The sequence below is a fragment of the Stegastes partitus genome, unplaced genomic scaffold (genome assembly GCF_000690725.1).
Source record: "Stegastes partitus isolate 25-593 unplaced genomic scaffold, Stegastes_partitus-1.0.2 Scaffold81, whole genome shotgun sequence".
Classification (NCBI taxonomy): Eukaryota; Metazoa; Chordata; class Actinopteri; family Pomacentridae; genus Stegastes; species Stegastes partitus.
Genome location: NW_007577812.1, coordinates 293,678 through 306,482, shown reverse-complemented (window position 1 = coordinate 306,482; position 12,805 = coordinate 293,678). Strand labels below are relative to the sequence as shown.

At 44.3% G+C, this 12,805-nt stretch overlaps 1 protein-coding gene across 1 annotated transcript; it reads left to right on the top strand.

Moving 5' to 3' along the window:
• The first annotated feature begins 755 nt into the window (after positions 1 to 755).
• ciartb (circadian associated repressor of transcription b) lies at positions 756 to 9,233 on the top strand. Its single transcript, XM_008276808.1, has 6 exons — positions 756 to 932; positions 3,123 to 3,585; positions 3,935 to 4,010; positions 4,737 to 4,815; positions 6,590 to 6,716; positions 7,558 to 9,233. Exons 2-6 carry the CDS (start codon positions 3,163 to 3,165, stop codon positions 7,948 to 7,950), a joined length of 1,098 nt encoding a protein of 365 aa, XP_008275030.1. The 5' UTR covers positions 756 to 932; positions 3,123 to 3,162; the 3' UTR covers positions 7,951 to 9,233.
• Positions 9,234 to 12,805: the final 3,572 nt, after the last annotated feature.

Below are 12,805 nucleotides of genomic sequence, written 5' to 3'. Positions count from 1 at the left end.
CAAAATTAAAAAACAATACCTGCCACCTAAACCAAACGGCCTGAGGTCCAAAAGTCCTGAACAGGGTTCATGAAGCTACTTAAATTTAGTTTTAAACCAACTGATATGAACACACTACTAAGTTGGTGCAACATAACCCTTGTAAATAATGCCAGCAACTTATTTTATCTAAATTAGTAAATTAGATTTGTAACTTTCCCCCCCACCACAATGCATTTATATAAGGAACACGTCCCTTGAATTACTTCTGTGCTTTCAAATGCAAGCAACTCTAAATAACTTATTTAAGTCTCTTCCTTGTATTCTAAATGTAGCAACCTGACTGTCTAGAGCAAAAGAGCAGACAAAGTCCCAGTCTGGATATAGTCTTCTTAAGTGTCCTTGAGCAAACTCTCTCACACACCACCGGTTGTTGCTGCTGCTGCTGCTGCACAAACTGCTGACTGCGCCTTTAGCGGGGCTCAGCTCACTGACTGGATGCCTGGAGTCCGGCATCATCATCGTCCAGATGATATAATGAGGAAGAATGCCTGCAGAATGACCAAAGCTGGCCCCTGGATTGACTTTTCGCCCAGCTGCTGAAGTGAAACCGATCCGCGTGTCCACGTGTTTGTGTCATTTCCATGTCATTTGCATACATGTAAACCGGCCTCGCCTATTGCTCCGCAGCTGCACCGAGCGCAGCAGCCGATTTGTCGGTCGAGGCCGCTGGAGGAGCAAATGGGAGCGCCGGTCCCCGCTAATCCCGCCCTCCCAGACACGTTGCCTTGGGAGAAGCAACACGGGCCGATCACTGGCTGTTCTGCCTCCTCGATCACACGCCGCACGTCCGAGCTCACCGAGCGACTCTGCGCCCCGACCGACCGACGCTCCTGCTGGATTTACCGCTGAAACAAAGGGAAGGTCCGACCAGCAGCTCCATCCTGGTGAAGGTAGGAAACCACCCCAAAAAAATAACAACAAAAAAAAACAACCTCAGCTCCGATTCTATTCTAAACGGTTGAGATCATCTTATTTGTGTGTGTTTAAAAAAAAAAAAAAAACCTCTCCAAAGGAATTTAACCCAGACGAGGTGATCAGCAAATGCAGTTAAACGTGTTGGAAGGACTGTTGACTACCACTGCTGCCTGCTTTTATATAATCTAACAGTGCATGCTGCCAAATTTACTATGACTGATGAGGAAGTCTATTGTGTCTGTTACCCAACTGATCTGAAAGCTGCATTTAGGCGCATAGATCCGATCATCCACCTTATCTTGGTGCCTTTTTTTTATTGTTCTCTTCTCTTTCTCTGCTTACAAACGTTTGACCTCTAGAATTATTCTCCTATAATTCTGTGTGTGTGTCTTGACTGGTGGACATCTATTTAGGTGCCCCACCTACACAGGTAGATGGAGATCACGAAGCTTGTTTTACATTTTGACATGGACACATTTTTTGTTGGATTAAAAAAACACACACACACACACACATGGTGGAATAACGTGTTATCAGTATTACACCAGCTGCTATTTGAATTTTTATCCCACCGCAGGCCTGTGAGTTGTATTAAAGGCCCAGGGCATGTGGATATTTGGACGAGCCTGGCGTGTGTGTGTTGTTTTATAACAGCAGCACGTGAAATCAGTGGTAAAAACAAGTCATGGCACTCATCTGATGCTTTATCTTCCAAGCTGTGTTGGATATATAATTGACAACAGAAAGGATGAGTGGCTGCTTTTTTATTTTCTCTGCCTTGTAATTATTTTATATCAAAAAAGCATCCATATGTGAGTGAAAAGATCAGCTTATTAGAGGAATTTGTGAGATTTCTTTGATATGTAATGTTGTGTTATATAACACAATTTGTGCAAACATATAAAGCTGAATTGCCCCTGTGTGTGTGTGTTACATAATGTTTGTGTGGTTGTCTGGGATTGAATATTAAAACAGGAGAAATCAGTTTCAGCCAGTCTCGACTCTTGAAATAGTGCTCACGTTTAAAAAAAAAAAATCTGTTTTCACAAAGCCGGTCACCTGTGGTCTCTATGAATCTGCAGTCAGACATACGTGTCTAAAAATACACAAATTAGTTGTCTTGTGTGTGTTCGCTTCAGCAAATCTATAAATCTGTGCTCCACCCTCCTCTGTAACAATAAGATCAGAAGGTGGTCATCCTGAGACAAAGAACTAGGGAGCAATTAACTCTTCTACCCTCAAATCTTCACAGGAAGCAGGAATCGTGCCAGGCATTAACCGTTCAAACACCAAAAATAATCCCTGTGCTGAAAATGCTGTTCTCACTTCCTTCGTGTTCTAATCCCTGTGGAAACACGCCGAAGATCTCACCAGCAATTAAAACATCCGTGAAGAGCATTTTGGTTGCAGGAGTTGTTTCATACACGAGGCATTTTTTTCTGTCGTGAACAAACAGCGCTAGTCTCCCATTTTGTACTTTTTTTTTTTTGTGGCACACAAGTGTCACTTGTGCTGATGGGAGGTCTGCTGCAGCCTATTGAGGCGCTGGTCGCCATGGTGGCAGACCCCTGCCCCTCTTGAATAAACAAGCTAACAATGTTTATGAATGAATGTGGTGGTAGCAGCTGGCGGGCCAGCTGATAGGGCCCGAGCGAGGAAAAAAAAAAATACTTGGGGCTTGGCAACTGTAAAATGTAGAAATTTGTTTGTGTGTGACGTCATGGCGTGGAGGATCACGGCCACTGTAATTCGGAGGGACAAAGATTTGAGTATTTGAGAGCATAGCAGGATGGTTTGGTGTTTGCTTTTGATGGTGGCTAGCCTGTGTTTACTGGCTCAGGTGTTGCATCTGCAAAACAAACAGGTCATTGTGGTCTCAACAACTGAGGTCTCTCTGCCACCATCTGCTCAGAGCGCTCCGCTGTCTCTCTGCCTTTATTCATGTCTGCTTGGCTGGAGATGCAGTGTTTTTTGGAAGGTTTTCGTCCAGGCAAACCTGCAGTGTTTGCTCAAGGACGCTTCAGTTGGTTATTTTGGCTATCGGGCCTCGTATTGGTTACTTTACAGCTGCTGTTCCTCATCTTTATCGCGCTGATCACTGCTGCTTCTTATTCCTTTTTCTGTATTGCTGCAATGTAGTAACGATGGCTTTGTCTCCCTGCCAGGTCAGTGATGGTCAGTGCTAGTTAGAGCCTGCAGCTGAGGATGTCGGCTACAGATTCGGACAACTCCATTGACTGGCTGGCTAGTGACAATGAGGAAAACGAGAGCGAACAGGAGTCTGACTGTACCAGAAAGCACAGCCAGACAGATTCTCCTCCGTCCCCCGGTGCCCCTCCGCACCTGGGCCCGTCTGACAGCAGCTGCCGCCGGAGCAGCGAGTTGAAGGAGGGCGACGGTAACTGGAGCGAGGTCAGGGAGGTCTCCAGCCGGGGATCCCCCGACTGCGTGGAGAAATGGGACAGAGGCGCTGCCACCGGACTGTGTAGAACGCAACACGGGGAAAGGATGAGTGGCAAAAGCGCCCAGCAAGCACTGAAGAGAACTCACGGCTCCACGGAGGAGGAGCGCAGAGAACGGCAGCTCATTTCCAACACGTCAGAGAAAGACAGGATTTTCAGCAGGAAGGTGAGCCCCTCCGTGACTCATGTCTGTGTCCCTCAGGAGGGGGTTGACAGTGTCAGCAAAACTAGAACATGCCCTATCACCTATATCAGCTCCCCTGCTGGTTGCACAGGGTGTCTCACACACACTACATTTCCAGTAAACATGACCCTCCCTTCCCCTATAACTATAGAAAGCACATTCGTCATGTTCTTCTGAAGAACTGGAGTCACTATATCACCAGTCGGTTACCACGCTAAGCAACTTTTATATCTAAATGAGTAGCACTTTGTGAAAGCCGGTGTGCTTTTCAAAAGATTTTTAGATATGTTTTACTGTCTACCTACAAATCAATCTCTTATCATTTTCTCAGTGCATGGAGCTACAATGCTACATTCATCCACTGTCATCAATCCTGAATGGCCTTCGATCAGGGAGATACAAAGAAAGTAAGTCACTCATTTCGAATGTCTTCTGTTTTTTTTTTTGTTTGTTTGTTTTGGATCTCAACATATTAATGCTGTTTCTGAGGCGAGTCCACTTCTCTCTGTGTCTCACTTCTTTCTTCTGTCTCCGAGAAAAACAATAGACTGAATAGGCAGCGTGCCCGTCTTTGTGGAATATGTGTCCCTGAGATTTGAGAGTGAGACGTCTGAAACAAGTATTGTTGTCGGTCTGACTATCACGTTACCACAAGCATTCCATGTGTGTCTTTTATAATGGGGCGCATTCTGGGTAAAGGTTCGCTTAGCAACCACATTGTTTCAAAACTCTCCAAGAGAATAAAAAAAAACAGCTTAAAACATAATTTCTTTTCCCCCATTGAGAGCAAGAAATGTCACACTTCAGATTTCCTTTTAAACTCTGCTTGGCAGAGGTGAGTGGGAACACACTGTACCACCGTCTCCATTAAAGCAGCTGCTGTTTGTAAGTTCTCAGATAGGCGTTATAAGAGCCTGTGGAAGATAGCACCGTGTTCAGACAAGCTCTGAAACTGCTTAGTTTGGGATCTTGGTCAAGCCCAAACCTTGTGTGACCCAACACTTCCTGGCCACAGAAGCAGGGAGTCTGTTCTTTCACACACACACATTTCAAACAACCCATCTGCTGCACAGACTCAGCCCTGCTGTCAGCGCAACTCATGTGGCTCATTCTACAACTTTCTTCTTTTCCAGGACTCAGCAGTTTCCAGGAGAGCGTGGCCATGGACAGGATTCAGAGGATCATGGGTGTCCTGCAGAACCCCTACATGGGGTAAGTGTCCTCAGAGTGACCCAAATACTGTTCTACAATGATATTCAATACTATGTATATGTATATTATTGTTGCTACAAATAAATGGTGAGGCATGTGTGTGCTGCTCTCAAGAGTGGGTTTTAAACCTGGATCACAGTCTCAGCCCCTCATATACATTTACAAGTGCTAGAAATGCTGTTTGCTATGTGTGGGTCAAAGTGGTCTCCATTATGTTTGTGACACATGGCTCACAGCAGGTTGCTGCTACCCCCACACATTCAGGATAAATTTACTGCAGAGATGGTTGGATCTCACTATAGCTGGGCGTCTTGTTAAAAATGTATGAGGCTCCACTGTGGGAGTAGCACACTTGTGTCTGCTTGATTAGCTCTCCACTGGCCAGACAATATAATGGAGGATGATATGACCCCTTTAGAGGAGAAAGTCCCTGCAGTATGGTAATTTTCAAATGTTGTACATCATAAAATGGGAAATAGCTGCCCATTCTCAGGTTCTCTGTTATTGATTTTTTTTACACTTAAGCACTTGGGAATATGGTTCAAATCTCCATCACAATATAAATAACAATGTTTTCTGATGAAACATTACACGGCAGTGCACAAAGCCTAACCTTTACATGTGTAAATAAGAATCTTCCATAACTATTCATTATGCCCGTCACATTTTTAGAGCCCAGTGTGACATTTGAAAATTGCTGGTTTTGTTCAGCCATCAGTTAAACGCCCAATAAGATTTTAAATACAATTCTATAAATAAAAGCAGAGAGTTCTTACATTTGAGAAGCAGGAGTCATTTGTGCGCTAAATTAGACAAGAAAATCTCTCGCATCTAAAAGCACCTAATGATCATATAGACACCATGTGTTTACGCTGAATGTCTTTAAATGAAAGCAGCGTTTCTGATTTGTACACTGAGCGTAACGTGTGTCTTGCTGGGCAGTCAGTCACTGCAAAGCTTTGCATCAAGGTGTACTGATATAAGACAAAGTGCTGCTGAGTCTGGCACGGACTAATTGCAGCCCTCACCCACCAGCTGCTGCCTTCATATGGGAGACAAAGAGTGGGTGTGGCAGCCTCCCTGCAGACAGCCGGGGCAGAGGCTGGGAGGTGGACTAAAAAAACCCCTCCCTCCGTCGCTCCCTGTGCCTGCTCTGTGTTGCCAGCTGGCAGCCCCTGCAGCAACAACAATGGCAGATAGGATCAAAGTGACTTTTTTAGCAGTCACTGTTGTGGATAATCTTTCACATGAATTTAACATGCCCCGAATGGAATACAGCAGGAAGGTCCCGATCATATGACACCGGCTAATCCCTGCTCACCATCTGGTTTTGGCGGGTGGGAGTTAATGGGACGCTGCCTATGCCCACCTCCAACGAAAAACTGCGTCAACTGCTTTATTTCCACAATGACGCTGTCGGAGCCCGCTGTGGCTTTGGTGTTTATATTTAGAGGCGAGGAGGACTATTATACATCAGGCCACGTGTGAGCTCAAAACATGTGAGAAATGTTCTTAAGACAAATTTCCCCCCCCCTACACACACACACACACACACACAGAGGGCAGGCTGTGCAAAGCGAGCAAGTGTGTGTTCACTCGCTGTTCAAGATTGCATATTTCCTGTGTGAGCTTGATGGAGAGATAAGATTTCAGAGAAGAGGTCGGCAAGATTTTTGGTAGATTACTCAGATTCATGCATGATAGCTTGAGTAAATCCCTCTCTCTCTCTCTCTGTCTGTGTCCTTCCCCGCCTCCCCTTCCTTCCTTTTTTCAGGGAAAAATACATTAATATAATCCTTAAAATGGAGGAAATGCTGAAGAGCTGGTTCCCTAATGTAAAACTCCAAGACCAACTCGCTACCACGCAGACAGAGGAAGCCGTTCCTACCAAGAAACTGAAGGTAAAGTTGTGTTTGAAAAAAAAGAAGAAAAAAAAAAAGCAGAAGTGTTGTGTAAGAGCTCCTCCGTAAGATAAAGGCTGCTGCCAAGAACATATGGTGGCGACGCGGTGAAAGAGCGACTAAAATATCTATTATTATTTAATCACAGGTCTGGGACAGGGAAAGGAGGATTAAAAGCTATTTTTACTGAGGTAATACTGCAGTCTCAGGTTCGCTAAGAACAATGACAGAGGAGAAAAGGTAATTTTGGAGGAGTGTCCCTAAGGGGATAAGAAAGGTCAGAATACTGTGGAACATTCCTTAGCTGTTAATTGGTAAGGATTTATTTCTGCGGTTAATCCCGACACACCCTCAGATAAGCAGGAATTTCATGTTTCTCCACAAAGAAGTTGTTTATTTGCTCGGTATTGACTGTTAATCTTCAATCAATATTGTGATATCAGTAATGAGATCATTTAACCCTCCTGTTACCTTCAAATTTACTGACGTCTTCTATCCTTGGGTTCAATTTAAACCTCCAGAAAATATCATAATTACAATTGTTACCCAGGTTTATGTGTAAATAGCCCTTTAAATAAAACTGAAGGACAATGTCAATAACTTATTTAGAGATGTTTAACATTGAATGGGATGATATTGACACCAAAGATAACAGAAGTCATGTGAAAATGTTCCATCATAGTGAGTAATCCTTTGACGTCATGCTAGATTTCTTATAAGTCTGGAGTGCTTTTAATAGCTGGCAGATGGAAATTAGCACAACAGGCAAACGCTGGCTCATTTCTACTATTTTTGATCAATGAGAATCGAGGCTAAGCTGAGTTTCCGTCTTTCCTAACAGCTATCTCCAGTGACCACCAATGCGGCAGCGAGCCCCGTCACTGCCAGCGAGCCTCCAGCCGGCGCCAAAGCCCTGAGAGTCACCGACCTCACTCCTCCCGGAGCCTACTCCGCCAATAACCTGAAGTGGCTCCACACATCACCCATCTGCTCCCCCACAGCAGAGCAGGCCCAGGCTGGTCCCAGGCACCTGCTGTCCCCCAGAGACAGAGACCTAACGCAGGACAGCGCTGTGTCCTCCAGCACGGACAGCCACACTAAGACAGACTCGGTGCCCAGAGGCCCTCCGCCGGGCAAAATCAACGCGCCCTGTCTAGAGAGGCTCCTTAAATCAACAGACAGCATCATCACACGCAAGGGGACAGGCGGTTTGATGGACAGCAGCTGGTCCTAGTCCACACAGAGGGGCTGGGCGTCCAGCGCTTTAGCCTCGCCTTGCCCCCGACACCGCCGGGGAGCCAGTCAGCTCGCTTAGCTCATTCCAGCCTTCAGGAGAGATGGGAGCCTTCAAAAGGGATGTCACAGATTCCTTTGTAATGTGGAAGGAGCGTCGACAAACACGTTGTACTCTCTGTTTGGCAATGTGCCCTCTCTGACATGACAAGTGTCTGCTTTAGTTCCCTTTTGTTGACTTATCTTCGTTTTATCGTTTGCACTCTTGAATAGCGCGCGCGAGAGTCGGAAGGATAGATTTTTACATGCCGAGATAACCGGAGCAAGTATTTTTCACAACTGAATTGTTCCCCACTGGCTTGTAGATGTAATAATCCAGTTTGAGTATCTGTGAAACTGCCATCATGCCTGAAAGGGAAAAGAACTGCGGGAGAAGTTTGATGCTGGGAGGAAGTATTTTCAGATGTCCAGACATGTCAGTGGTCTACATATTGTTGTGCTGAAAATGTGGGTGAAATGTGATGTTGCCCTCCTCCCTTCCTACCCTCCTTCCCCTCCCCTCCATCCCTCCCCTCCCCTTCCCCTCTCTCACCCTCCATGACTCCACTCTTAAGTTTATTGATGTGACTGTTACACATTTGTATTCTTTATAAATAAGTCTTTTTTGGTACAACTGTTCTACCTCAGTGAGCACCACGTCACGGTTAGTGAGTAGGAATGTGAACACTATGCTCAACGTCTGGACACCTCACCGGGTCTGCAGTGAGCCAAACGGCCTCTGACAGCGAGGTCCGCGGTGCAAGTCGCCCTGCTTGTACAAACAGAGGATGCTCTCTCCATAGGGGACGCTCTCATGGCCTGACTGGTGCCATTGTAAAGAATGTCCACTGCAGATTTCTTTTTCGAGTCTCCCTGTAGAAGGCAAACAGTGCCTGTAACGTCAAACTGTGCCTGTAAGCCGGTTTAATAAAGAGAGAGAAGAACCGTTTAGAATACCTGCTCCTCTGTGGGATGTACAAATCAGGAATTCTCACTCTCCTGCCATTTTCCTGTATTGAGTAAATTATTCGGATCTTGCCAACTACTTTCTGTGGTGGAGTAGAACAATTGCTATTTTATTTTGCCACAGAACTGGACAGTATGTTAGACCAGCAGAGAGGGACAAGGTATTTGTCTGTGTAAATCTTACAGAAAGGTTGTCAATTTACCCTGAAAAGTGGCCTTTATAGTGTGAAATTTTATACTTTCAAAATAAATGTGGTTATATTTGTTTGATGCAAAATGCCTACAGATTTGTTTGTGATTTTCTGCTGTTAAAATGCCACCAAAAGGCGCTTTAAACATTTCCTGTAAAGAATTAGTAACCATCATAGCCCACATATGCCTTTGTTTGCTCACCTTTATGTTGAGTAAACTGTTCATTACTACCCAAAAGGCTTGTTCTAGAGGATGAGACAGAAGCCATCTGTGTCAGCAAAAAGAATCCAGCCAGTTTTTTTTTTTTCAAACCTCACCCGACATCTGAAGCAGTCAATTATGCATCAAAGAACTCCAAAGAAAAGGGCGCTATCTGATTTATATCATAGTTGGACCAATTACAGGGCGAGTCGACGGGTAGCACTCAAAGGCAGCTCACTTCCTGAGGGAATAATAAGATTTATTGTTTGTAAGGCAGGGTGTCATTTTAAGTACCTCAGTTCTGCTTTACAAAGTGAAATTGCTGCTTTCACAGGAGTGGAGTGAAATGTACCAGCTCAGTATCACTTCACATTTCTCAGGAAGTGTCGCCACTGAGGTGCTTTCACATGCCCAGACAGAAAAAAAAAAAACACCCTCAGTTTTATGCAACGACATAACCTGCCTGCACAACACAGAGCGTCTTTGCATGTGTAAAATATAACATTTTAGAAACTTTTCCGGCAATAAGCACAACCGCTGGAGGAAAAAAAACACAATTTTTTTCCCCCCCTGCTGTGTTATATAGCCATAATATAGGCAGTTAACTCAGCTGAACTCTGAGCTTGGCCTCGAAGAAACTCTACCTACACTGGCAGAAGGAAACGCTACTCCTGCCAACTGTAAGTCGAAAAGAAACAATTTACGACTTCAAAACTTAGACCGAACACCGCCATCTGTAGGTGAAAGGGTTACTGACGCGAGTTCCTCCTCTGCCGCCCTGCAAGCCGATTCCTGAGAAACGACACATTCTTACAAACTGCCAAGCAATTCTGCTTTGTCGTCTCTTTCGTTTCAGTTTTTACATTTTTTTGCGAAACCGCTACACCGACTGCGGCTTCGGTTTCAGTCAGCTCATGCCAGACACATTTTTCTTTTTTGTGTGTCAGTTTACGTCTATAAAAATAAAAAATCTTATTCACAGAGGGTGAAAACAGAAGTTCGTGGGAGTGCTGCGACCTAGAAAACAATCTGTCAGGAAGTTAAGGAGATTAAAAAATGGTAGAGATCCACTCCTCTTTTGATATGAATTACACAGTAAAGTCACGTGTCTCCTTTTTTTTTTTTTTCCACTCTAAAAGGGCTGATTGGGTCGATTACCCACACTGCATTGTTTCATCGTCGCTGCCCCAGATCCCATCTCCCAGGGCAAGGCTAATGGTCTGGACTCACGTGTGCAGACGACCTGACAGCATCCATGTCCAACGACAGCTGGCACAGATCGCCCCTGAAAACGGAAGTTGTTATGAATGATAGGAAGAGCTGCATCAACAAAGAGGCACCTTTTCTCATAGAGTTTGGCTCAGTCACATTGTGCAGTGATAAGGCTGCCAACATGTGATGTGCCGGGAAATTGCGCAGAAAACACAGGGCAGGGAATATAAACGTAATCAAAAAAAAAAAAGAACGATTCTGCAGACGTGGGTGTGTTGGAACAAAAAATGTGAGGTCACGAGGAGCTACAAGGACATGCTCTAAAAATACTGTTACTTGCGGCATACTTCACATATTTTGCCAGTTTAAAAAAATACCTCACGTAGCTCTGATCCAAATAAGGAAGGATTTCCATTACTGGTGGTTTGTGAACCTAAAAAAGGTAAGTCACGAGTGCACAAAAAAATAAGCAAGTGCCTGAATACACCATAAGTGACGATGAATTAGACCCTCATTTAGTCAATTATGGTCAAATGTTGGTTCCGCATTTCGTCTGTAACATTATAGACGGATATTACCGTGGACAAGAAATCATATTGCTTTTCAAATTAAAGGGTTACAGAGGTTACTCTTTATAAAACTGATTGATGTCTAAGGTTTTTTTTTCCAGACTACAGTATGTGTGGGCAAAACTACAAAGACTAATCATTACTGGAGCAGCAGAGATGCGAGCCTTTTGTTAAAAGCATTCAAACGCGAGTGGGAGAGAAAAAAGGGGAGGGAGGAGGACAGGTCCATGGTTCCAGTTGCAAAAAGCCGGAAGGAATAATAAATAGGGCTTCATTCTCTCTAGCTACTCTTTTATTGTAAATTGGCCTTGATTTGAGCTCCAGCTGAGAGTGAAATGACAAGAGGGTGAGCTTGAATCACAGCCAAGGTGGCGGCGCTTCACTCGGCTCTGTGCGCTGCATTCATGGTCTCTCAGACAGAAAGAGGCAGATGTTTTGCGTGTCAAGTCACTTTTATCAGAAAATGAGAGTGTAAACATGTGTAAGAGAAAGGTGCATCATGTCACACTTTGTGCTATAAAAAGGACTGATGACAGTCAGTCGGTACAAGTTGGGAACAAAGGGGAGACGGTTGCAGCACTGTTGCTACAAGCCTTTTAAAAATCTTCCTCAACCTGTAAAGTATCAGTCAAATCTTCAGTTTGTGTTAATGCTCAACATGGATCTGCTTTTTTTTATATATATATATTCCAATGCCAAAAGGCAGTCACAACCAACACAAATACGACATAATTACATGTTGTGACCACGTATGATTTGCCATCAGCAGATTGTAACCTCCGAGCATCTGAGACCCAAACAGGGATTAGCTGCTCTGTTATTAAACGCAGAGTCCTCAATGTTTGATACTACAGCAACAAAAAATTCATAGAAAATGTGCAGTTTTTCTTCAAACAGCAGGATCTGTGCAAGAAAGAACAGCATGTACAGAACATTCTGTAACTTTTACATGAGACCGTGGCGCCGGTTTGATCCGATCCCTGCGTAGCCAGGAGTGGACTCATTATGTTATTATGAACTGCAGCTGCTTCATTCACACTCTGCAGAGATAATGATCTCATCTGTCAGAGAACTGAGCACCTTTAATTAAGAGACCTGCGAACCCAAAATATCTCATGCTCAATTATTACAAGAGCAGGTTATACAAATGATGAAACAGCCACGGCAATCCATAGCTGCTTTTTTTCACTGGGAATGCCAATCAGCTCTCTGGTTGCAGTTTGCATAAACAATCTCAGCTTCGGTTCACGACAGAATCGTGACATTTAATGTTTTTCTCTCATTTGTTTCGTGCAAAACAATATATACATTGTTTAATTGATCTGGATGAGTCAGTGCTTCATAAGGGAGGCTGTTGTATTTTCCTGATATTGCCGTGGCAACATTCTGGTCTCCAGAGCCAAATGACCACCAAGTACATTGATCACTGATAGAGATGGTGGGGGCCTCCGCAATTCAGTGCAGCGCAATTGATTTTGCCGTCTCCAATAGGTTATCCTCAGCCCTTTTAGGAGAAAGAACAATGTTCAAAGAGCACCACTGCCATTAGCGTGGGTTTTACCAGCAGCATCGATATTGTATTTTGCTTTAAATACCAGGGTTTTTGATATTTCAAAGAACAGCCCAGTGGTGAATGGTTGTGTGAAGAGAACGAGCATATTGTAAAAGCTACAGCAT

Excerpts from the sequence above, each read along its gene's own strand:
- ciartb (XM_008276808.1), top strand. The coding sequence starts at position 3,163 with ATGTCGGCTACAGATTCGGACAACTCCATTGACTGGCTGGCTAGTGAC. Across the intron at positions 3,586-3,934 it reads ACAGGATTTTCAGCAGGAAG|TGCATGGAGCTACAATGCTA; the intron begins GTGAGCCCCTCC and ends TCATTTTCTCAG. Across the intron at positions 4,816-6,589 it reads CTGCAGAACCCCTACATGGG|GGAAAAATACATTAATATAA; the intron begins GTAAGTGTCCTC and ends TCCTTTTTTCAG.